The sequence below is a fragment of the Loxodonta africana genome, chromosome 21 (assembly GCF_030014295.1).
Source record: "Loxodonta africana isolate mLoxAfr1 chromosome 21, mLoxAfr1.hap2, whole genome shotgun sequence".
NCBI lineage: Eukaryota > Metazoa > Chordata > Mammalia > Proboscidea > Elephantidae > Loxodonta > Loxodonta africana.
The window spans coordinates 59533406-59560048 of NC_087362.1; the positions used below are offsets into that span (position 1 = coordinate 59533406).

Below are 26643 nucleotides of genomic sequence, written 5' to 3' on the forward strand. Positions count from 1 at the left end.
CAATTCAGTGGCATTTCCATCCCCCAAAAGGAAGCCACATACCCGCTGTCGTTAGGTGCTGTCAAGTTGACTCCAACTCATAGTGACCCCATGTGACAGAGAAGAAGTGGTCTGTAGGGTTTTCTTGGCTGTAATCTTTACGGAAAATTACAGCTCCTTCTCCCTCACAGCCACTGAGTGGGTTTGAACCACCAACCTGTCAGTTAGCAGCCGTGTGCTTAGCTATTGGACCATCAGGGCTCCTTCTGTACCCTTTCAGCAGTCTCTATTATTTTGAACTGGGATCCAATCTAGATTCATGCATTGCATCTGGTCATTACTCCTTTTCAGTCTACAATAGTCACCTGCCCATTTTTCATGGCATTGGTTTTTTCGAGAGCCAAGGCCATTGTCTTATAGAATGTCCTCACTCTTAATTTATCTCATTTTTCCATTGCGATGTCATTTAATTTGTTCCTCTATTTCACGGATTTCCTGTAAACTAAAGATAGCTGTAAAGGCTAGATTAGAGAGCCAGGCTAAGCATTCTTGGCAAGACTCCTTCGTGAGTAGTACTGTGTGGCTCACATTACGTCATGTCAGGAGACTGGTACAGCCAGGTAGTCCCACTATTTGTGGGATCGAAGGGGTTGATGGGTGACCGCTAGACCTCTCTATTGTAGAGGTATTAGTCCCTTCCTGATTTGCAAGTAATCTGTGGGATGACATATTGGCATTCTGCAATATGTGGATAGGCAAGATTTTGACAGAGGGAAAATCCTAAGCAATGTGGAAAATATAGGTAATGGGGAACGGTCTGGTGCCATTGGCTCCAAGGAAGGAGTGGGCAGAGAGACCATAGTTGCACCAAACTGAAGAGAGCTTTGAAGCTGATGCGATGACTGAGGATGCTGGTTAGGGGCGAAGGGAAGCTGGGAGGTGCTTAGCTGAGGAATAATAGAGTAATGGTTAGAAAAATGAGCAGCACTGGGTAACAGAAAAAAGGGTTTCTGCTGGTGGGTGACCTCCAGAGGCTGCTGTGGGGTGGGTGGGGGTGGCGGGGATGAGGTTATCCCTGACCACACCTTTCGCAGGCCCCCACCTGGCCAGGAGCCTTCCTGGTGCCCTAGAGAGCAGACAGCCTGCGCTGTTCTCGTGGAACACGAGGGATTCCCCCAGCCCCAGAGGCAGAACAGAAACAGCAGTGGTGAGTAGAGTGGGGAGCCCGGGGCACTCCTGTGGGGCCCCAGCATGGTGGGGTGGGGGGTAGGGGGTAGCGGTGAGCCCTGCCCCTAGGCCTGCCATCTCCAGGCCTCCTTGGGGACTGCCTTGCCTAGCTCTTCCCTGCCCCACCCGACTCTGCCCAGCTTAACTTTCCTGGCCAGTAAGGAGGGCTGGTGGAGCCCTGGTTGTGCAGTGATTAAAGCACTCGGTTGCCAACTGAAAGGCCAGCGGTTCGAACCAACGAGCCTCTCCGTGGGAGAAAGATGTGGCAGTCTGCTTCCGTAATGATTTATAGCCTTGGAAACCTTATAGGGCACTTCTACTCTGTCCTATAGGTTGCTACAAGCTGGCATCGACTCGACGGCATTGAGTTTGGTTTAAGGACAGTTGTCCACATCTCTCTGGCATTTCCTTTGTGCACACACCAGACCATATCTTCTTACCATATCAGACTCTCACAACTACAAGCTCTGATATGCACTTTTATTTCTCCCCTCCATTCACAGAGGGAGAAACTGAGGCTCAGAAAGGCAAAGTACCTTGCTGTAGATACCAGCCAGTGAGTGGCAGAGGCGGGTTTGTTCCTCATCTACCCTTTCTGGTGCTTCTCTTGGTCCCCTAGACAAATGCTCTGTGTGTCTGGAGCTACTGCCCTTGGACACTGCACCGGGAGGGCTAGATCTGAAGGAGAACAAAAGCCACTTGTGCCAAGATGTCCTCTGAATGGTTGTTTACACTGAGGAACTAGGGAAAATACTCCAAAGGCAGAGAGATTCTTGTATTGTTGTTCTGGGAGTGTGAACTCTGTCTAGGAGCTCCAGGAAAGCAGAGAATTAGGGAGCTCAGGAGAGCCGAAGGGAGCTCCCTAAACCCACTTCCACTTCCTCCTGGATATATACTGCTTGCCTATACTTCCCAGCATCCTTTGCAGTCAGGCATGACCATGTGACTAAGTTCGGCCAATGGCACATGGGCAGAAGTGATGAGCACCTTTTCCTGGCCTGGAGCATAAACCCTCCCCCCATAACCCTCCATTCTCTTTCCCCATCTGCTGGATGAATGTGTTAGCGCTCGGGCCCTAGAGAAAGGCAGAGCCGTAAGAGAGAAGACTGAGTTCCCGAATGACCACTTAGAAGGTCAGCCATAGACCAGAAATGCCTGCTTAGGCTTCGGGTGAAAAGAAACAAACTTCTATTGAGTTGAGCCACTGAAATTTTGGAGGTGTTTGTTACAGAGGTAGCCTTTCCTGACTAATACACTTTCTTCTCCTTCCCCAGTGTCCATCCTTAAAGAAGGAAGGTTGAGGTTGGGTTATTGAGTGAATGAATGAATGAATATGTGCTTAAATCTCTAGACTTGGGAGTTTTATCAGATCCTCCTGACAGCTACTCCCAGGGTGAGCCAGGCCTAGTGGATGGAAACTCTGGAATGTATGTCTGAGCTTTCTGTTAACACCTGAGCAGCTATCCCTCAATGTCTGAGCTTTCTGTTAACACCTGAGCAGCTATCCCTCAGGTCCTTGCATCCAGCACTGTCCTCTGCCCCCAAGATGAACTTGGGAGAGTTACTTCACATTTCCATGTCAGTGGCTGATCCCCCCAGGAGAGGGGGAGCCATGGTGCCCACCACTACCTCACAAAGACATGTAAATGCCAAGGAACCAAACAGGAAGAGCTTCAGAGAATTTATTTTCTAAAGAAGGCCTGAGGGGCAAGGGCAGGACAGAGCCCTGAGAAGGAGAGGGATCCCAGGACACATGAGGACCCCATTCATGGCAGGTCAGCACTTCCAGTGCCCATGGTAGGCAGATGACCCTGGGCTTCAGCGGGGACACAGATTCTGGAAAACACTGAGCTTTATGGCTGGCAAAGTGTCATTTCCATCCTTGGATCTGAGCCCCACAACCACCATGAAGGTGGGTATTCCCATCCTCACTTGTAAGGGGGTTCAGAGAGGTTAGATGGCCTCTTCAGGGTCACACAACTCCAACCACCTTACTGAGCTGCATCAGATGCCCCTGGAAGGGAGCAACTGCATGTTAAGCTTATTTCCTTTGTCCAGGAACCTTGCTATCCTCAAGGAAGTGAGGATAAGTCCCAAATTCCAGTCCTTAGCTTGGCCCAAGCCACTGAGGACAACTTCTCCCCAGGGCTCCTTCACTTAATTCTACCCACTCACTCACACAGGGAGCTGGCTACCACAGTTGGCTGCCTCCCAGGGCCAGGAATGCTCCACTCTGTTCCCCTCCTTCACAGTTCCTAAAATTCTCCCATTTACTTATTTGCTCTCTTTTCATATACAAATATAACTACAGCGTGTAACACTAAGCTAAGGGTAGTCATTCACATCATAGCATGAATTTGGTTACCAGATCTTTGGGGAAGGAGGTGAGGAAAGTGCAGTGAGGGTACTCCGAAAAGGGCGGCTTAGGTGTTGGAGGTTGGGGGAGCAGTAAAAGCCTGAGGGACTAAGAAGGGTATCTTTACAATAAGAAGGTAAAAAGGCAAGAAAGATGAATCTAGGCAAATTTGAGGCATCACAGTTTACATAGCTGTCCCCTCTCTAGGTGACCTCGAGCCTGAATTTTGGGAAGAGGTGGGAGAGGAGCGTTACTTTTACTCATTTGTTCCACAACCACCCGCTGAGCTCTAACTTTGAGCCAGACCCTGTGCTCTGTGCTGGAGGCAGGAAGACAAGAGCCACCCAGACATGAACCTTGGTCCAGCCAGTGGGGCTGGAGGACAAGCCCTCAAATCCTGAGGATTCTGGGCAGAATGTGACTAGGGATGTTAAGATGGGCAGAGGGCCAGGGGAAGTCTGAAAAATGAAACTTGATTACTGGTTGCTTGGTCTGAGCGAAACCTTGGAGGGCTGGTGGGTTGGACATGTGGAGGTGATGGGAAGGGCATTCTGGATGTCAGGAGCAGACCATGCAAATGTTCCAAAGTAGAAACATATGGCAGGGGTCTGGAGAACAGGGAGCCCAATGTGTATGAAGGGAGAGGGTCAAAGCTGCAGACAGTGATGAGACCCAGAGAGCCAGGGTGCCAGGCTCAAGAGCTCTAACTTCAGCCTTGGGCATTGGGGAAGGGTTTAGAGTAGGGAGTGACTAACCGGGATTAGGGGCTCTCTGGCTGCCACGGGGCAGAGGGTAGGTTGGAAGCATTGGAGGGGATGTGGGGAGGGACAGCACAGGGGCCTGAGGGTGGCAGCCCCCGATATGGAGGTCAGAGAATGCAGAGACCTTGCCACAGGCTTGGGTGTTGAAGAGCAGCTGTCATGGTGGGAAGGCTGGGTGCCGCGAGCCTTCCCGGAGGAGCCAAGGCCATGGTCATCAGGGGCAGGGCTTTTCTCATTAGCGCAGCTTCTGAAGAACCTTCTTCACCCAGGGCAGCCTGGGGTCGGCACAGATCTCCCGGTCCTTGATGGTTAGCAGGCTGGAAGGAGGAGACACCAGAGAGACAGTGCAGTAGCTTTAGCATGCAGCATGGATGCCACACATCCCAGGGAGCTTAGCATTTATGAGTCACCTCATGTGTGTGGGTCCAGCATTTATGAGTCACCTGCAGTATGCAGAGGCATCTGCTAAACAGAATAACTCAGTTTATGAGGCACCTGCTGTATGCAAACACATTTCTCAATGGGCAGAATTGTTGGTAAGCAGCAAGAACTTCCTAGTCCCTCAGCCTCTTCCTTGAGTGTCAGGTCAAGCCACAGAGCAGAATTCCCAGTGGTCTAAAAATAATCCCTGGCATTGCCTTTGGAGAGAGAGTATCAGGTAGTGGCTAAAAGCATGGGCTTTGGAGACAGCCTATCTGGGTTCAAATCCTAGCACTGCCACTTGCTAGCTGTGTAATCTGGGGCAAGTCACTTAACTTTTCTGAGTCTCAGTTTCCATACCTGTAAAATGGAGATGATAATCATAATCTAATCTCATAGGGTTTTGATGATGAGTTGATGTATCTATTGTTGTTGTTAGGTGCCATCGAGTCAGTTTCGACTCATAGTGACCCTACAAATAACAGAACAAAACACTGTCTGGTCCTGTACCATCCTTACAATCATTTTTATGTTTGAGCCCATTGTTGCAGCCACTCTGTCAATCCATCTCATTGATGGTCTTCCTCTTTTTTGATGACCCCCTACTTTACCAAGCATGATGTCCTTCTCCAGGGACTGTCCCTCCTGATAATATGCCCAAAGTATGTGAGATGAAGTCTCACCATCCTCGCTTCTGAGGAGCACTCTGGTTGTACTTCTTTCAAGACAGGTTTATTTGTTCTTCTGGCAGTCCATGGTATATTCAATATTCTTTGCCAATACCATAATTTAAAGGAAACAGTTCTTCTTTGGTCTTCCATAGTCATTGTCCAGCTTTCGCACGCATATGAGGCAATTGAAAATACCACGACTTGGGTTAGGTGTGCCTTAGTCCTCAAAGTGACATCTTTGCTTTTTAACACTTTAAAAAGGTCTTTTGCAGACAATTTGCCCAAGGCAACCTGTCGTTTGGTTTTCTGACCGCTGCTTCCATGGGTGTTGATTGTGGATCCAAGTTAAGAGAAATCTTTGACAACGTCAATCTCTTCTCTGTTTATCATGATGTTGCTGATATACCTATATCTATACTATACCAAGGAAACCCTGGTGGCATAGTGGTTAAGTGCTACAGCTGCTAACCATAAGGTTGGCAGTTCGAATCCACTAGGTGTTCTTTGGAAACTCTATGGGGCAGCTCTACTCAGTCCTATAGGGTCACTATGAGTCGGAATCGACTCCACGGCAATGGGTTTTGTTTTGTATCATAACAAATTATGGATAACATTGAAAAGAATGGAAATTCCAGAACACTTAATTGTGCTCATGTGAAACCTGTACATAGAAAAACAGGCAGTTGTTCAAACAGAGCAAAGGGACACTGCATGGTTTAAAATCAAGAAAGGTGTGCATCAGGGTTGTATCCTTTCACCACACTTATTCAGTCTGTATGCTGAGCAAATAATCCAAGAGGCTGGACTATACGAAGAAGAATGTGGCATCAGGATTGGTGGAGTACTCATTAGCAATCTGTGACATGCAGATGACACAACCTTGCTTGCTGAAAGTGAAGAGGACTTGAAGCACTGATGAAAATTAAACACCACAGCCTTCGGTATGGATTACACCTCAGCATAAAGAAAACAAAAATCTTCACAACTGGACCAATAAGCAACATCATGGTAATGCAGCAGTCAGGAAATCAAACAACGTGTTGCACTGGGCAATTCGACTGCAAAAGATGTCTTTAAAGTGTCAAAAAGCAAAGATGTCACTTTGAGGACTAAGATGCGCCTGACCCAAGCCATGATATTTTCAATTATCTCATATGCGTGTGAAAGCTGAACAATGAATACAGAAGGCAGAAGAAGAATTGATGCCTTTGAATTATGGTGTTGGCGAAGAATATTGAATGTATCATGGACTACCAGAAAAATGAACAAATCTGTCTTGGAAGAAATACAGCCAGAGTGCTCCTGGGAAGGAAGGGTAGCAAGACGTTGTCTCACATGCTTTGGACAGGTTATCAGGAGGGGCCAGTCCCTGAAGAAGGACATCATGCTTGGTAAAGTAGAGGGTCAGTGAACAAGAAGACCTTCTTCAATTGACACAATGGCTGCAACAATGGGCTCAAATATAACATTGATTGTGAGAATGGCGCAGGACTGGGCAGTGTTTCATTGTGCTATACGTAAGGTTGCTCTGAGTCAGAACCAACTCGATGGCACCTAGCAACCACAACAACATATCTACCTATATTTCTGTCTCTATCTCCTACATCTAAATATTGAACTACTCAGAACAATGCACAGCACACAGTAGGTGATATATAATTATACCAGGAGCTGGTCTGAGCCCTTTACATGGATTTCCTTAATGAATTCTTATAGCAACCCCATGAGGCAAGATTACTCTACCCATTTTACAGCTGAGTAAACTGAAGCCCAAAGAGATAAAGCAACTTGCCTGAGTACCATGGCTGGTTAGATCTGACTGCACCATGTACACTGTTAACCCGGACACACAGGGGGCGGTGCCCTTGGACAGCACCCCTGCTCAGGCACCTCTGAGAGGCCTGAAGCACAGAGAGGAGGAACACTGGCCCAAGGTCACACAGCAAGTCATGGGCTAAGGCACCTGCCCTGGCCAAGCTGCGGCAAACACCTGGCCAGGCAATTGGGGGCACTCTGCCTCTGCTGTTGATGGGCAGGAGTGGATTTAAGACTGCCCAGGTGGGCAGAGGCATCCTCCTCCCTACCTTCCTTCCTGACTCTCAAGATCCTGTCCAAAGGGCTTGGTGATTCCTGATCCTCCTGCCCCACAAACAGCCAACAAAGAGAGAACAAAGATGGCAGCAAGGTTGAGCTTGCTTCCCCAGCCTTCCCCAGCCACTGTGCGACACTGGGCAGCACCTCTCTGAGCCTCCATCTCTTTCTTTATCTGTGAAGCCACTTTCTTTCTAGAGTCCCTTCCAGCTCAAAATCCAATGATCGTATGTGTGCCGTCTTATATTGAGCACTTATGATGTGCCAGGCTTTGAGCTTTACACCCTCCAGTTGCTGTTACTGTGCCCTCTAATGCTCTTGAGGCCCCAGATCCTCTCTGTGATGTTTCCTCACCTGTGAAAAGGGGATCATAACAGTGCCCACTGGATAGGGTTGTTTGAAGGATTAACTGAGTTAAAACTGATAAAGTGCTTACAACAGCGCCTGGCACTTACCAACCACACTCTACATGTTTGGGATAGATAAAAAGAGATGAAGGTTGTTACTCCCCTTACACAGATGGGAAAACCTGAGTTAAAGTGGCACAAACCCTGACAGGGCTTCCGGCTTTAGCCTTTCTTGTTACTCACCTGCAGACCCCTCTCTGAGATATGGAGTCAGCAGTGAGGAGAAAGAAGAGGAGAAGAAGAAGATGATGAAAGACCCCCAAAGGAGGTCATGAGTCTTCAAAATTGAAATGTCCACAGGGTAAAATTTTGCAGGCAGCTGGCTCTGAGGGGTTGGAGGAGTAGCCAGAGGGGCAGCTGCAGAAAGCAGGGGCCCAACTCGGGGCAGAAGTATGTTTAGGACCCAGATCAGGGAAAAAGAAGCAAAGGAGTGAAGAAGACAGGAAAAGCAAGAGCCTCAGGAGAAACTCTGAGCAAGGACCCAGGAGTTTTGGATCCGGCCTGGGCAACCTTGAGCAAGTCACTTCCCCTCTCTGTGTTTGTTTCTTCATCTATAAAATGGGAGTGAACACACTTTCTCATTAGTTTATTGTTAAGATTAAACAAGTTAACACAGGTCAAATGCTCAGCACAGTGTGTGGTACACAGACGTTAGCTCTCAATATTATTCTTCTAGTAAAAAGGGGTTGCCTCCGATAACTCCCAGGGACCAGAGAGGGCCCCAATGCTTTTGATGGGAGCATCTTTGCTGACTAAGAAGCAATACCCACTGCCCATTACCCGCACTGGCTCAGGCACCTTGTTCATTCAGCTCTACACCCCCCAAAACTGGCCCATTGCCTGGCACATAGCAGGCGCTAGATATTTGTTGAATGACCACATTATTTTTGTTCTTGGTACACCCAAGCCTGGGCTGAGCCATTCAACCCAGCCACGCCCTCTCGGATGGCATCTGGACTTCCATCCCTGACTCTGCCCCGCTCACCTGTACCTGGGCCATCCTGGGCCACACCTGCCAGAACCTCCAAGGCCCTGACTCCCCACTTCCTACTTACACCACGCCAGGCCTCCGGCAGGAATCTGAGGTCCAGAAGAAGTATTTCACCAAACGCAGGGGCAGGGGGTAACGGATATACTCCCGGCAGCAAACACTGTCTTCCACGTTGGCGCCATAGGGGCCTGGGGGGGTGGGGGTGGATAATGAGGATTTACAAACTGGCGCACAGAGGTCATCCTCGGTCCCAACCCTTGACCCTGGGCCCCTCCAGGATCCAGGGAAGAGATGCCGCCGTTTTTCTGTGGAAGGTTGACGTCTGGAAGATTCTGGATCCTCAAAGACCCCACCCTCAGGCCCTCTGAGAAGCCACTAAGGGCCCAATGTCTACACTCTGGGATAGTCAACTCAAGGGGAAAGGACTCAGATCGACTGACATCAATGATGCTCTGAGCTTCTAGATGGGACTCAGGGCAGCATCAGCATCACGTGGCAGCTTGTCTCAGCCCCAGACCTGTTGAATCAGGTATACATTTAACAAGATTTCCAGGGGATTTGTAAGCGCGCTAAGGTTTGAGAAGCCCTGCTTGAGATCACATCTACTGTGGCCTCCTTCACTGTGCAAATGGCTAGGCTGAGATCCAGAGAAGGGAAGGACTGGCCTAGGGTTATAAGACCAGAGCTTAGGCAGGGTGCAGTCACATAGACCTGGGTTCAAGTACTCTCCTGCTCTGAGTCACCAGGCCACCCTGGGTAAGTCATTTAACATCTCTAAAGCCCAATTTTCTGCTCTGACCATAGAGGTAATAATAGTACCTACTTTATGAGATCTCTAATGCAGAGGAAGGTCTCAGGAAACCCAATAAATGTGAGCAATTATTGTTCATGTCTGCCTGACTCCCAGCATAGGGTTGGAGAGCTGACATTGGGGTAAACAGAAGTCAGGAACCCAGTGTTGAGGGAAGCTTTGGAGCAAAAATGGGGTCAGGGATGCAGGACCAGCTTTTCAAGGGAGTATCCCCTACCCTGGTTCCTGCCCCTCTCAGTGGCTCCTACTCCACACCCCAATGGTCCTATGCTCAAGCCTCTGGGGCAGGGGTTCCCCAGGCCATTCCCACCACAACCTCCCAACCCAGGTGGAATAAATTGTAGACTCCCAGCCTCAAGACCACCCATTTAACAGATGTGTAAGCTGAGGCCCAAAAGGAGTGATATCATCAGCCCAAGACCAGAAGTCAGTGGCAGGCTGTAATCTTCTGCTCTCATGCACTGTCCACTACTTGAGGAAGACAGCCAAGTGTCTGACCCTGGCCTCTACCGGGAACCTCCCTCTCCCCAGCCTCACCTGCCTCGGTGCCTTGAAGTGCCACGGCAAGGAGGATGAGGGCAGCCAAGAGCGGGGTCTGTAAGCTGGCCATGCTCCTGTCCTGTGTGTCCCAGCCCAGGTGTCTGCAGTCACCAGAGGTCAGAAAGATCTGCTATATAAACGCTTGGTACACCCACAAGTCTCAGACGCTCACTCTTAGTCACTGGTGAGTCCAGAATCTCTGACATTCAAATGTGAAAGGAGAACTCTTGCTTCCTCCAAACTGGAGGAAATTCTGTGGCCGGGAACAACTCAGAGGGGACCCCCACACTGTCCTCCTCTCTGGGTCTCCAGGGACTTTAAAAATTCCCCTCCAGCTGGGTCCCTTGGGGGCCCGCACTCCCCAGGGTCTGATCATGGTGTAGCATTGGCCACGTCACTGGATGTCTCTGGGACTGTTTCTCCATTTGGGAATGGGGGAGATGGTTTCACGAACCTACCTATCTATCTCAGACATGGTTTATAAATCAAGTGAGAATGTGGACTGGAGCTAATAGACCCAAGTCCTCAGCTGGAATTGAAGCCTAGCTTGTACCCTCGGTGACCTTCATCAGTGATCTCTCTTCAAAGTGACAGGCCTATATACCCCTTGAGTTGCTCTCTCTGCCCCTTCTCCAGCCTCTTCTGGGGTTTCTCACATCTCAACTTGGGCAGTTGGCGTTCCACTCAACAGTTTCCAAAGAGCTTCCATACACATTCCTGTCTTCCTTCTGTTCTTCCTTCCCAGCTGCCACCAGGCTCCTCCTCACCCACCCCTTCTAAAATCTATCACCATGCACCACTGGCTCTACTTCTTGAATCTCTCAACTCTGTTCCTCCTCTTCATCCCCACTGCCCCTACCCAGTCAGGTCACCCCTATCTCAGGCTGGGTGTCGGCCCTCTCCATCCCCTCTCCAACTGCAGCAGCCAGAGTGAGCTGTCCAGACTCAAAGGTGTATGTACCTTCCTCCTGCTTCAAACTCTGCTGTGGCTCTCACTGACCTGAAGGCAGAGCCCAGGCTCCTGACCGTGGCCTTCAATGTCCCCTTTCCAGCCATGCACCTCCTGATTCCACCACCGCCACCTTAGCTCACACCACACTCTTCACAGTTCCTCAAAGAGGTCAGCTGGTCTGCCCCAGGCCATAAATGTCCTTTCCACTTCTCTACCACATAAACTCCTACTCATGCGTCAAGAACCATTTGAAACGTCACCTCCATGGCAAGCACACCTCCTGAGGGTGTTAAAGCTCTCTGGGGTAACCTAGAATGGAAAAAATGGGGTGGGTTTTTCTTTCTCAGGCCCCTCCTCAGAAGCCCAACTCCAAGCTCTTGGAAGGCAGGGGTCTCCTTTTATTTGTCTTGGCATTTCCCAGAGTCCACCAGGGTTAGGCATGTGATGGGTGCTCAGAACACATCTAATGAAAGAGGAAACCAAGGCTCAGAGAAAGATGGACTTGACCAAGGTCATGCAGCAACCAGTAAGTGGCTGAGCCAGGCCTGGAACTCAGGACTTAGAACTCCATTTGTAAAGGGACCTGGCCATTCCTAATTTCATTCACTCATTCAACAAATGCTTATTGAGTACTATAGTAAACAAATAATGGCCCCCCCAGAGATGTCCACGCCCTAATCCCTGGAATATGTGAATACGTATCCTTCCATGGCAAAGTGGATTTTGCCGATGTATTTAAGAATTTTGAGATAGGGAAAATATCCTGGATTATCCAGATGAAAAAAACAAAACCCATTGCTGACTCACAGTGACCCTATAGGACAGAGTACTACTGCCCCATTGGGTGTTTGAGGCTGTAAATCTTTACGGAAGCAGACTGCCACATTTTTCTCCTGTGGAGTGGGCTGGTGAGTCTGAACTGCTGCCCTTTCCATTAGCAGCTAAGTGCTTAATCACTGTGCCACTAGGGTTCCTTATGGGCCCAATGTAATCCAAAGGGTCCTTATAAAATGGAGGCAGCTGGGTCAGCCTCAGAGGAGGAAATATGAGGGCAGCAGAGGGTCAGGGTGAAACTGGGCCATGAGCCAAGGAATGTGGGTAGCCTCCAGAAGCTGGAAAAAGCAAGGAAATAGATATTACCCTAGAGCCTCAAGAAGGAACACAGCACTGCAGGCACCTTGATTTTAGCCCACTGAGACTGGTTTAGGACTTCTGATCGGCAGACTATAAGAGAATAAATGTGTGTTGTTTTTAAGCCATTAACTGTGTGGTAACCTTTTACAGCGGCAATAGGTAACTCATACAGGCACCCACCATGTGCCAGACACACTGCTAGGATTTGGGAATAGAGCAGTAAACAGTTACAGATACAGAAGTTATGGAGTAGTGGATGGAGTTTGCTTTCTAGAAAGACAATAAGCAGGTAAACAAAGACCAAACAAGGTCATGTCGGTGTGATGGGTGCCATGAGGAAAATAAAACAGTAAGATAGAAACTCTGAGGAAGTAGTTTGGGGCAGTGCACTCAGGAAAGACCTCTATGAGGAGGTGACACTTGAGCTGGAAATCTGAAAGAGAAGAAGGAGCCTACCTGTGAGGAAACAGCAAATGTCAGGGTGAGAAGTTGGGTACCCAGAGGTGGAAAGAGTGGGGCACAGTAGGAGGCCAGGTAGGAGAGGTTGCCGGGTAGGACCAGGGAGGGCTGCTCAGGTGTTGTCAGGGTTGTGGATGCATCAGAAGCCTCCTGATTGGATGCCACCAGAAGTACATAGCATCATCTCAGAAGAAGTTTTGTCAAAAGGCGTTACCCAACCCAAGGCACAACAACTGGTCTCCGTTTACTTGGAACAACAGAGGAAGGACAGTCAGGAATAGAAGGATATGGAATGTGTGGCTAATTGCCTCCATGAACAGCTGCCTTCTTTGCCATGAGACCAGAAGAACTGGAGGGTGGCCTAGCTACCATTACTGAACATTTTGATCAAAGCTTCCATAGAAGAATCCAGATCAAAGGGGGGGAAATGTAGGACAGAATTTCACATTCTCATGGACTCCTGACTTCCTGCAGCCTTGAAGGTTGGATGAGCCTCTGAAACTATTGCCCTGAGATCTTTAAACCTTAAACCAAAAATATCCCCAGAGGACCATGGTCTCAGGGAACATCCAGGTCAACTGGCATAAGAGTTTATAAAGAAAATGTTCTACATTCTACTTTGGTGAGTAGTGTCTCAGGTCTTAAAAGCCTGTGAGCAGCCACCTAGGTTACTATACTGGTCTCAACCCTTCAGAAGCAAGGAAGATTGAAGAAAACTAAAGATATAAGGGAAAGATTAATCCAAAGGACTAATGGACCACATCTACCACAGCCTCCACCAGACTGAGTCCAGCACAACTAGATGGTGCCTGGCTACCACCACTGACTGCGCTGACAAGGATTACAAGGGAGGGTCCCGGACAGAGCTGGAGAAAAATATAGAAAAAAATTCTAACTCAAAAAGAAAGACTAGACTTGCTGACCTGATAGAGACTGGAGAAACACTGAGAGTATGGCCCCCAGACACCCTTTCAGCTCAATACTGAAGTCACTCTTGAGGTTCACCTTTCGGCCAAAGGTTAGACAGGCCCATAAAACAAAATGAGACTAAAGAGGCACACCAGCCTAGGGGCAAGGGCTAGAAGGCAGGGGGGGACAGGAAAGCTGGTAACAGGGAGAGAGTTGACATGTCCTGGGGTTGTTAACCAACGTCATAAAACAACATGTGTACTAACTGTTTAATGAGAAACTAATTTGTTCTATAAACCTTCATCTAAAGTACAATTAAAAAAAAAACACCCTGAAGTCATCTTAAAACTGAACACTAGTTTAGCTTAACTAGTGGAAAAGGGTCTGCCTTGAGCATTATGTTCTTTTAAGAACTATCTATACGGGATCAAATTGACAACAGCAACTGAAAAGATTAGATAGGGACCTTAGGCAGCAGGAAGTCTATGTTAGTGAGGGAGGAACAACTCAGAAAATGAGGATGAGACTGGTTGTACAACTTGAAGAATGTTATCAGTGTCACTAAATTGTACTTGTAGAAAGTGTTGAATTGGTGTGTTTTGCTGTGTGTATTCTCAACAACAACAGCAAAACAGGTAAAATTTAGAAAAAAATTAATGTTTTTTAAAAGAAAACTAGATGGAGATGTTTAAGATTATAAGACATATAATGTAACCGATGTCATTGAACAATTTATATAGATATTGTTAAACGGGAGCCTAATTTGCTGTGTAAACTTTCACCAAGAGCACAATAAAATATTATTAAAAAGAAAAAAAGAACAGATCCAGTCAACGCCCCCAGATACAAAAGCCTATGAGCACACTTCTTGGTCAGCCAGAACCCAAGTGAATCAAAGTTTAAGCCAGAGAGGAACAGGAAAGAAAGAGATTTTCCTAAAGCCAAGAACCAGGAGAACAAAACAAAACAAAACAAAAACATTTTAAGAGACATAAAGCCAACCTTGGTCAAATGCTGATTTTGAGAAACAGTTATAAAAGACCTTTTGGGGACAACTGGGGAAATTTGAATAAAACCCAAAAAAACCCAGTGCCCTCGAGTTGATTACGACTCATAGCGACCCTATAGGACGGAGTAGAACTGCCCCATAGAGTTTCCAAGGAGCGCCTGGCAGATTCGAACTGCCGACCCTTTGGTTAGCAGCTGTAGCACTTAACCACTACGCCACCAGGGTTTCTGAGGGAAATTTGAATAGGGACTGAATATTAGATGAAATTAGGGATTTATTGTTGATTTTCTTAGGTATAATAAAGACCTTAGGGCATGTTGGAGTCCTTGTTCTTAGGATACCCGTGCTAAAGTACTTAAAGGTGAAGGTCATGATGACTTAATTTCAAAGAATTTAGGGGGAAAATAAAAAATGTAGATATGTATACACCCCAAAGAGAGAAAATATGGCTAAATATTGACACTGTGGCTGCTAGGTGGAGGATATACTGGTGGTCATTGAACTACGTAAACAACTTTTCTGAACATTTGAACATTTTCCTAATAAGAACTTGGGAGAAGCCAATCTGAAAATGCTACATATTGTTTGATTCCAACTATATGAAATTCTGGAAAAGGCAAAAATATAGAGACAGTAAAAACATCAGTGGTTGCTAGGGGCTCAGGGCAAGGGGGAGGGACAAAGAGGCGGAGCCCAGGGCATTTTAAGGAAGGGGAAACTATTCTGTGTGATACTGTGATGGTGGACACAGGACACTATGGATTTGTTGAAACCCACAGGGCTTTACAACACAGAGTGAACCCTACATTAAACTACGGACTTTAGTTAATAATTTTGTATTGGCATTGCTTTATCGGTTGTAACAGGGGTACTACACTGTTGTAAGATGCTTTAAAAACCGGCTAAAGCCAGAATCTGTGTAAGGCGGAAACCTACCAGAGAAGGAAAACACATTATTTTCCACTAAAAAGAACAATAGAAAAGTGGTAAGACTGCATCCTGCCAAAGGTGGAAAACCTGCGAGTCCAGGAAAAACAAGGCAGTGCCATTGAGTTCCAGCTTTCACAGGTTTCACTGTAACAGGAGAAACTGCGCAGAAGGTAGCGGGGGCATAGGGAACTCTCTGTACTTTCTGCACAATGTTTTCTGTAAACCTAAAACTGCTCTAAAAAATAAAGTATATATATTAAAAAAAAAAAACCAAACCACTTGGGAAGAAAAAGAAAATCTTCTTTAGATGCAGAAGTCATCCTAGGAGCCACGGGCTGCTTGTTGGAGGGTTGTGAGAGTCAGAGAATTACTCTTCATCCGAATGTGGGGTTTTCTTACATGGGGCCCTCCAGAGGTGTGCTTGGGGGCTCCCCCTGGGAGAGCACCTGCCTCCCCAGGGATTCCACAGGCCCCGAGCTTCTCACCCTCTGCTGGCAACACCATATCACCCCGTTTACCTGAGCTACATCTGCAGCCCAGGTGGTCTCTGCCCCCTGCACTGCCCTGGGCCTCCCTGGAGCAGGAGAAGAGGTGGGCACAGTATTCAAGGATCCCTGGGTGCCCAGGCATGAAGCAGAGGACCAGCTTCCAAGGAAGACAGGGGGAGCCCCCTTGGGGCTGAAGGTGGGGAATCACCGGCCAAGGCAGGAGGCAGTTACCCATGAAGGGGATGTTTTCTCTCCTCCTGTCCCGTGGCTCTTGCTGTCCCCACCACAATGCTTGCAAGACTCCCATACCCAGTTCTCTTTTCCTCAACCTTCCTTCTTCTTTTCTGGCTTAAATTAATTTTTGCTTATTAGAAAGACATAATAGAGAAACAACCAAAATGTCCATCAACAGATGAATGAATAAACAGAATGTAGTAGACAAAGGGAAATGAAGTCCTGATGCACGCCACAGCTTGGATGAACCTGAAAACATCATGAAGAGTGAAATAAGCCCATGACAAAAGGACAAAAAATATATAACCTCACTTACATGAAATAAACAAATATATAGAAACCAAAGATTATTAGTGGTTACCAGGGATGGGAGGGAGGGGAAAAGGGGGAGTTTTGGTTTAGAAGGCATTGAGGTTATGTTAATGGTGGTAGAATGACTTGGAAGAGAATAGCAAGAACGGCACAACTTAAAGAATGTCGCTGAATTGTACATGTTGAAATTGTTGAGCTGGCATACATTTTGTTATACATATTTTGACCATAATATTAAAAAAGAAGACATAGTAGAACAAGCTGTTGCCATCTAGTCGATCCTGGTTCATAGCGACCCTATAGGACAATGTAGAACTGCCCTAGAGGGTTTCCAAGGCTGTAATCTTTATGGAAGCAGACCTTCAGGTCTTTCTCACACGGAGCAGCTGGTGTGTTCGAACAGCTGACCTTTTTGTTAGCAGCCAAGCACTTAGCAACTGCGCCATCAGGGCTCCTTTATAGTAGAATATAAACGGATATTTACACAAATGCACAGTTTGGAAGGATATACAATTGATAGCATTCGTTGCGTTGGAGAAGGGGAACTCTGAGTGGGGGGATGGGGGCAGAGGGGCAGAGAAGGAGGGATACTTTCCACCATGCACCTTTTTGTACAATTTGAACTTTTTTTTTAACCCTATTTAAATTTTTAATTTATGCAGTACAAAAAAGAGGATAGACTGGAAAGTAATTCTCCCACCTACGATACCACCCTAGCCAAGATTTCAATTTCCTTCCTCAGAGGCCACCAGGCTTAATGATTTCTTGTTTGTTCTCTACAGATAGTCTATGTGCATGCAATACATAAAAAGAGCAATTTCTTTGAAAGAACAGAAGGAAGGGAGGCGGGGAGGAAGGAAATATGAAATATGAAAAATACTGTTTTGAACTTTGCTCTTTTTCTGTAAAATACCCCTCGAAGTAGTTCCCTATCAGTCTAACTAGATCAGCCTCATTCTTTTCAATGGTCCTGTGGTTTTCCACTGTATGGATGTACCATAATGCACACAGCCAGTCCCCTATTGATGGACGTTTTGGGTTTTTCCAGTCTTTTTCATTTACATAAAATTGCCAAAATAACCTCCCTTGAACATATTCACAGGAGGCCTACATCTGAGGCATAAATTCCTAGAAGTAGAGGGACTGGGCTGTTGCTTCCACCGAGATGCGGAAAGAAAGTCCCTGCCCTGAAAAGCTGCCTCTTCAAGCTTCCTGTTTCCAGCAAAGGCAGGGGGAGCCCCAGGAGAGGGCTCTCTGTGGGGCTGCAAGGGCCACTCTGGGGCTCCTGATTTCTGAGCGGCTGGGAGTCCCACCCCAAAGCCTCCTGGGGGGCATCATGCTCTCCTTCTTCTTGGCTGGGTGAAGAGTAGGGCCCAGCTCAACCCGGGAGCTGGAAGGAAGGATGAGGGCATTTACCTGAGGGCTGGTAAGTTTGGGGCTCTTGTGAGCAAGGAGAGTAAGTCCAGAGTTCCGCCAGGAGGCAAGCTCTTTGAAGCTGAGCCTAGACTACAATTTTGACCAAATAAGTGGGAAATCCCAGGATGGAGAGAGGGGGCTGAGGAGGAAGAGGTAAAAGACTTTTGCACCCAGCTGGCCACAAAGACAACCACCACCAACCACAATAATAATAATAAAAATGCTAACTGGTACATACTGAGTGCCAGACTTGCTGTGCCTGGTATTTTCCTTGGGTGGCGCAAGGTTCGAGTTCACCCAGAAGCACCTTGAAAGAAAGGCCTCATGATCTACTTCTAAAAAGTGAGCCGTTGAAAAACCCTATGGAGCACAGTTCTATTCTGACACACACAGGGTTGTCATGAGCTGGAGTCAACTTAATGGCAATCAGTTTTGGTTTTATCTCATTGTATTTCCATGGCAACACTTTGAAGGGGTCGCCATTATTATACCCATTTTTCAGATGAGGAAACTGAAATTTACAGGTCACAGAGTCAGCAAGTAGTGGAGGCTGAGTTTGCACTCAGACTTGTCTGACGCTAGAGCCCACCTATACCCTAACCACTCAGCTTTGCTGCCTTCAGCAATGGTCAGGTTAGGAATAAAGGCAACAGTGATAGGAACAAAGTATATGGGCATCCTTCTTAGCCCAGTGCAGTCTGAGTTACCAAGCCCTGGGATGGGGAACCAAGGCTCTGAAAATGGAACCCACCTGTCAGGACCACAGTGATGGGTTCTGGATTTGACCCCAGGTTTTGTTTTTGTTTTATAATTGAGATATAATTCATATACTATACACCCTTTCAAAGTGTGCAATTTGGTGGTTTTAAGTATATTCATATGGTTGTACAGCCATTCCTACACTCTAATCTAATTCTAAAACATTTTCGTCACTCCCAAAAGAAACTCTCTAACGGTAGCAGTCACTCCCGCTTCCCCCCACCCTCAGGCCCCGGCAACCACTAATCCACTGTCTGTATGGATTTGCCTATTCTGGATGTGTCATATAAATGGGATTATACTCTACATGGCATTTTGTTGTGGCTAGCTCCTTTCACTTACCATGTTTTCAAGGGTCTTTCATGTTGTAGCATGTCTCGGTACTTCGTTCTTTTTTATGGCTGAGTAATATTCCATTGTATGGACACGACACATTTTGTTTATCTGTTCATCCCTTGATGGACATTTGGATTGTTTCCACTCTTTGGCTCTGAGGGATAATGCTGCTCCTGAACCCTCGTGTACAAGTTTTTGTGTGAACCTATGTTGTCCAATCTTTTGAGTAAATACCTAGAAGTGAAATTTCTGAGTCATAAGACCATTCTATGTTAAACTTTTTGAGAAACTGACCAACTGTTCCAAAGAAGCTCTGCCATTTTATATTCCCTCGAGCAATTATGAGGGTACAAATTTCTCCATATCCTAATTAATACTTATTAGTGTCTGTCTTTTGGATTATGGCCTCCTAGTGGGTGTGAAATGGTATCTCATTGTGGCTTTGATTTGCATTTCCTTAATGACTATAGGGTTCCTATGAGTCAGAATCAACTCTATGGTAATAGGTTTTTTTTTTTTTTTTTAATGATTAATGATGTTGTGTATCTTATCATGTGGTTATTGGCCTTTTGTGTATTTTCTTTGGAGAAATGTTTGAGTCCTTTGCCCATTTTTAAATCGGGTTGTTTGTTGTTTTTTGTTACAGTTCTTGATATTAGAGTCCTACCAGATATATGATTTGTAAATATTTCTCCCATTCTGTGAGTCGTCTTTTCACTTTCTTGATAGTGCCCTTTGAAGTACAAAAGTTTATTTTGATGAAATCCAATGTTTCTATTTTTTTTTTTCTTTGGTTGCTTGAGCTTTGGATGTTACATCTAAGAAACCATTGCCTAATCCAAGGTCATGTTTTCTTCTAAGAGTTTTATCGTTTTAGCTTTTACATATTAGATCTTTGATCTGAGTTAAATTTTGTATATGGTATAAATTAGGGGGGTCCAAACTCATTCTTTTGTGTGGGGTTATCCAGTTGTCCCTGGTGGCGTAGTGGCTAAGAGCTATAGCTGCTAACCAAAAGATCAGCAGTTTGAATCCACCAGGTGCTCCTTGGAATCCCAATGGGGAAGTTCTACTCCGTGCCATAGGGTCACTACGAGTTGGAATCGGCTTGATGGCAACAGGTTGGTTAGTTGGTTGGTTTGATCCAGTTGTCCCAGCACCATTTGTTGAAAAAAAATCATTGTTTCCCTCACTGAATTGTCTTGGAACTCTTGTCAAAAATCAATTGCCCGTAAGTGTTTGTTTATTTCTTGACTCTCAGTTCTATTCCATTGGTCTATTTATCTCTCTTTATGACAGTACTATACAGCCTTGATTACTGTACTTTGTAGTAATTGCCACACTCTTTTTTTTTTTTTTTTTTATCTTTTACATTTTCAAATGAAATCTTCAAACATACAGGAAAGTAAAATTAATCTTGGGACTCCAACCCAGATCTAATAGCAGCTGACACTTTGCTATATTTTGGTTCATCTCTGTCTCTTTTTAATCAAGAAGTAAAATATTTTAGATACAGCCAAAAGCACCCTCCTTGCTTCGACTCATCTCTGCTTGCTCTCTCTCCATGGGTAACCACAAAACCACCATCCTCAAGTTGCTGAGGGTCCTTTGCAAGGGTGCCATTATACTTTTATATAGCCTTATAAGTAAAGTGTACTATTGCTCTGTGGGCCTTAACATTTCACATAAGTAGCATCATACTAAATGTAGCCTTTTACAACCTGCTTATGCCTCTCAAGTTTATGTTTGTAAGCTTTTTTCCCCCATGTTGATCCACATGGATCTAGTACATTTATTTTCACTGTTGTGTGAGCAAATTCTATTTTGGAATAACCGTTGTTTATTTTTTAACTCCCCTGCTGATGGGCATTTAGGTTGTTTCCAGATTTTCACTATTGCAGACAGTTCTGTAATGAATGGATATCCTCATGTGTGTGATCTTGTTCCTTTCACCTTCTTGCTTATTTTCTTTTTCTAAACTTGGTTCTCCCCTGAGGACCCTGCTTCCCCTGCAGGCTTCTAAGGGGTGGCTCTTCTCTCTCCCACAAACCTCCTGCTATGGGGTCCAGGGGTGGGGTAGGCATCCTACTTGCCCTTCATAGATGCTTCCAAGCCACGCTTTCTTACTCCCTCCTCCCTAAACCCCCAAAAACCAAAAACCAAACTTGTTGCGGTTGAGTTGGTTCTGACTCATAAACCCCCAAGCTCCTTTCAAATGCATGTTACCAGACTTTTCTACCCATTACCCCCTCCTTATTGCCATCTACACACCCACACTCACTCCTCCTCCTTCTTTGACAATTCTAGCTCCCAGCTCATAGCCACTCCCTCCAACACGATTCTGACACAATCAAGGCGATTTCACGAGCTAGTCCCTTGGCCTCTGTTCTGTGACCTCCTCTCCTCTAATAAACTAGTCCTCCACCTACCTCAGCCCCTCATCTTGCCAATAATTACACCTGCATAATCTCAATTCCAAACACCCCACTCTCCAACTACCAGTTGTCTATCAGTCCAGTCCACCACCTTGAGGAACCAACTCCAACAATCTTTCCACCACCACCCCCCCAAACTGATCCTGCCCCTTTTCCTGTTCGTTGCTTCCTTCAAGTCCTTATTTCTTTACTTCCCCAACTCAACTTCCATGGTCTTTTATTACAAGCACTGTTTGCCTCTACCCTCAACTCTCTTTCCCAAATACTTTTAACTCCCATTCTTCCTGCTACCTTCTGGCAAGACCCCAGCTCTGCACCTGCACCAGCATAGCTGACCATGGAGGTTCGAACTCACCCAGTGGCTCCATGGGAGAAAGACCTGGAAAACTGCATCCATAAAGATTACAGCCAAGAAAACGCTATGGAGCAGTTCTACTCTGTACCACATGGGGTCACCATGAGTGGGAATCAACTCAATGGCCACAGGTAACCTCCAAGCCCTCAGTGTAGCAGGATTTTGGGCAGCACTGAGGGCTTGTAGGTTACACCTTCGTACTCTCCTAAACTATTTCAAACTATCTTCCCTCCACTCAGAGTCTCAGGGTATTGCACAGTTAACATGTTGGAGAATTCAATACCTCACTTCCAATAATGAATAGAACAAGTAGGCAGAGGATTAACAAGGATACAGAAGATTTGAACAACACTATAAACCAACTAGACCTTACAGACGTCTATAGAACACTCTACTGGTTAATACTACAATACATATTATATTGAAGTGCACAGGGAACATTCTCCAAGGTAGACCATATGTGTTATGGGTTCAATTGTGTCCCTCCAAAATGTGCTTTACCTATACAATGGACTGTACGGTTCAGTGATAAAAGGAGCAAAGTACTGAAACATACTGCAACATGATGGACCTCAAAAACACTATGCTAAGTGAAGGAAGCCAGACATAAACAGCCATATGCAGTTCTGTGTGATTTCATTTACACAAAATGTCCAGAAAAGACAAATCTATAGGGATGGCAAGTAGATTAGTGCTTGCCTGGGATGGGGGATGGAAATGGGGAGTGACTCCAAGTGGGACCAAGGGGTCTTTTGGGGTGATGGGGATGTTCTAAAATTGGATGTGGTGATGAGGGAACAACTCTATAAATTTACTAAAAATCATTAACTTGTACACCTAAAAATAAACTAAAATTCCTGGCTAAAATAAAAGTAAAAAGAATAAACCACAATTATTTATCCATTCTACTGTTGATAGACATTCGGATAGACCTTCCAGCTTGGGGTTATTACAAACAACACTACTATGAACATTCTTGTCTATGTCTTTTGGTGAACATATGTACACATTCTGATGGGTATATACCTGGAGTAGAACCGTTGGCTCGTAGGGTATGCATATATTCCACTTTAGTAGATAGTGCCAAAGAACTTCCCCAGGTTCTGTACCAATTTACACCTCTGTCAGCAACATATAAATGTTCTAATTGTGCTACATCCTTGCCAGTGCTTGGCATTGTCTGTCCTTTTCCTTTTAGCCACGCTGAGAGTATATAGCTGTATCTCATTGTGGTTTCAGTTTTACAGAACACCGATGATTAATGAAATCGAATACCTTTTCATGATTTTTTTTGGCCCTTTGAAAATTCTCTTTGTAAAATGCCAGTCCAAGTATTTGTTCCCATATCCTTCTTAAGTAGTCTGCCTTTTATTGCTTTTTGTAATACTTGTTTATACATCATGGATAATAAATTTTTGTCAGATATGTGTTTTGCAAATATCATCCCCCACTCTTTGACTTGCCTTTTCACTGCCTCAACAGTATCTTTTGATGACAAACGTTTAAATGTAATCTCTTTGATCAATTTTTTTCCTTTATTATTATTATTATTTGGTATCCTGTTTAGGAGATCTTTGCCTACCTCAAGGCTATTAAGACATTTTCCTGTGTTTTCTTCTAATATCATATTGTTTCACATACCAATCTGAAATTGATTACATGTATGGTGTGAGGTAAGGATCAGGGAACAGGAAGGGAGGCTTACTTTTCAGTCACGCCATACACATGTAATACTAATTCAAAACATAAATTTAGTATTCATTTCTTTTATGACAAGTAAATAAGTTAGATATTAAATCAATACTCAGTTGAAAAGACAGTTGTGTGAACGGCACCCCTCTTGGAGAATGTGCAAGGGTGCTCTCCTTCACACATTCTTTCTGTGTTTCTGACAGGAGAAGATAGCGGCCCGGATGCCAAGATGCCCTGAGGGGAAGCAGTGAGCTGAGGCCATGCTCAGGGAAGGAGGGGAGAAGTGGGAGCCATGGCCGACCCAGAGAAACTGCAAGAGTAGCCCCCACAGAAGATGCAGATCCAGAGAGAAAGAGAGTCACAAAGATGACAGAGGGCCTGGCACAGGAAGCAGGAAGTGCCCATTTCTGAAAGCACAGGAGCCCCAACAGGATTCCTAGAGACAGCACCACCTCCTTGAGACCTGGCTATTTCCTGTACATCCCTACAATATATCCCACCACGGAGTCATGGAGCACGTCCCTGATCCCCAAAGACACTGGCTTGGATAGGGTTCCCCTGGAGAACTTTGAATCTTCCCAGGAAGACAGCTGCTTCTTCTGCTCTGCACCTCCAGGCTAGTCAAGGTGGGCTAGTAGTTCCAGAGGCCGCCTACCAGCTCCAAAGCAGGGGAAGGGACTGAGCTGCTCCAGTTGTTTCCCGGCATTTCAGAGCCCTGCTGGGAGGTCCAGGCAAATTCTTTCTGGGTCACAGCCATAAATCTGGGACCTCCCTCTCTAGCTGACCTGTCATGCAGCAGTCTTCCTGAGCCCTTAGGCAAGAGGGCCTCCACAGGGTGTAGATGTGCTTTTCTGTTCTGTCTGGTGCAGCCCCTGCTAGACCCCCATCTCCCCAGAGAATTTCCTTCTTGCTCTTCCTTGACCCTTAGGGTTGGATCCCAATCCTGCAGCTGGGGAATTTCAGAAAGCTTCACTAGCCTTCCCCCTAGAGTCTCTCCCTCCCCACCTCACCCTTCAGGGGACTTCAATACTGTAGGTGAGGTGGGGGGAGGGTTTCTTGGAGCCCCCATATAACAAGAAGGAGCCAAAGAGTACAGAAGACAAAACCACAGTTTCTGGACGGCATCAAGTTTCTCCCGGAACCCAGTGATGGTGTTAATAACTATCTACCTAGCCTTCTTCTAAGCATTTTATGTGGATGGAGTCATTGAATCCTCACAAAAGCCCTTAGAGGTGGGTACTGTTATTCTCATTTAACGGAGAAGGAAACAGAGGCACTGAGAGACTAGAATGCTTGTCAAGCTGTGATAGAACCAGGATTGAAACCCAAGTTGTCTGATTATAAAATCTGTGTTCTCAACTCTCCTGCCTCTCACAGGCCCTATGCACGGCCCCGCCTCTGAGCCTTAGGTCATGCTTTTCCCTCCCCCTGGAATGCCCTTCCTTCCTTCTCCATCTGGCAAAAGGCATCCTTCCAGGCCCCATCCAAGCGCTTTCCCTGATGTGCCCTGCCCTTCCACACCAAACAGAATTACATGGTCCCCTCCTCTGGGCCACTGTGTCTCCACTTCTCTCTGGCATCGAGTGGACACACAGTGCCATCTTTGCCCAGTCGTGATCTTGCTCCTCACTGAGCCACGAGCATCTGCAGATAGGCCTCATCCATCACAGGTCCCCAGCCTTGAACACGCAGCAGACCTCACCAAGTGCTGGCCAATGTTTCAGGTGGGCCTCCTCAGCCTCTTTCTGTGGAACTCTGTGTAAATCACTGGCCTTCTATGGGCCTCAGTTTCTCTATCTCTAGGGCTCCCAGGAAGGTCCCTGGGTGGTGCAAATGGTTTGCACTCAACTATGAACCTGAAGGCTGGTGGTTCGAACCCACCTAGCAGTGACATGGAAGAAAGGCCTGGCGATTTGCTTCTATGAATATTACAGCCAAGAAAGCCTTATGGAGTAGATCTAGTCTGTAACACATAGGGTTGCCATGAGTCGGAATCGACTCAACAGCAATGGATTTGGTTTGGTTTTAGGGTTCCCAGAAGTGAGATTTTCCTCAGCTGCTGAAAGCCTTCTCCCTGCTACGGAAATCACCTGGGGACCTTCCTTTCGCAGACCACTCTGTGCAGAGAGACCCGGGGCTGCTCGCTGGGCCAGAGGGACTTTCTGGGTTCTGGAGCTGGACTTGGACTGTCCTAAAGAATGTTTGAGTCACCTTCCTGCCCGGGGAAGGAGTTTGGCCACTCTCCCTTGGGAAGTGAAGGGTCGGAAAAGGTCTTGGGGCTTCTGTCCAAACTTCTGTTCTTCCTGCTCAGGTCCTAAAGATCATCCAGTAACAAAACCCATGGATACTAATCGTTGTTACTAAGTGTTATATACAGATAGTCTCTGAATTGGAATGAGTTCGGTCCTTAAGTCTGTTTTTAAGGCAAATTTCTACATAAGTTGGAATAGTTAGGTAAGGTTTGTATCTAATGTCAGTCAAATGTTTGTCTTAGTATATAGTGTATTTTTCTATGCATAAAAAACGTAAAAGAAACACTTTAGATACACTAAAACATCTTTAACATAGTAATACAGTAATAATAACAACAATGTTTTCTTATTATTTTGTTATTAGGAACCATTGTGTGTACCTAGAATTTTTAATATAATAGGCTTTACGGGGGTTGGTTTGTAACTAAGGGTTGTATCGAAGTCGGACGTTGGTAACCCGGGGACTGCCTGAACTTTCATTCCCTAATGCTCACTCAAAGTGCTGTGATTTCCCAAACCAGAAAGACACACAATAGAACATTTAGGACAACAGCGCTCCAGCCCCAGGGCTGCTGCTTCCTTGCTTCTCCCAGCCTCAATTCCTTCATCTGTAAAACGGATTGCAGTGAATAACATGTGTGTGGCCACACAGTGCCTAGCACGTAGTTATTGCTCAACACCTGACAGGGAAGGAGAATTTAGACCCTTGTACCAAAC

General features: G+C 46.1%; 1 protein-coding gene across 1 annotated transcript; it reads right to left on the minus strand.

The window, feature by feature from the left end:
• Window positions 1–2847: 2847 nt before the first annotated feature.
• Window positions 2848–10417, minus strand: CCL22 (C-C motif chemokine ligand 22). Its single transcript, XM_003416354.3, has 3 exons — window positions 10252–10417; window positions 8968–9091; window positions 2848–4640 (listed from the first exon to the last, which is right to left on the minus strand). Exons 1-3 carry the CDS (start codon window positions 10322–10324, stop codon window positions 4559–4561), a joined length of 279 nt encoding a protein of 92 aa, XP_003416402.3. The 5' UTR covers window positions 10325–10417; the 3' UTR covers window positions 2848–4558.
• Window positions 10418–26643: the final 16226 nt, after the last annotated feature.

Bases quoted from the DNA above. Each gene is read 5' to 3' on its own strand.
- CCL22 (XM_003416354.3), bottom strand. From the start codon at position 10,324: ATGGCCAGCTTACAGACCCCGCTCTTGGCTGCCCTCATCCTCCTTGCC. The intron at 9,092-10,251 runs GTGAGGCTGGGG...CCACCCCCCCAG, and splicing joins ACTTCAAGGCACCGAGGCAG to GCCCCTATGGCGCCAACGTG. The intron at 4,641-8,967 runs GTAAGTAGGAAG...TCCTCCTTCCAG, and splicing joins TGCCGGAGGCCTGGCGTGGT to CCTGCTAACCATCAAGGACC.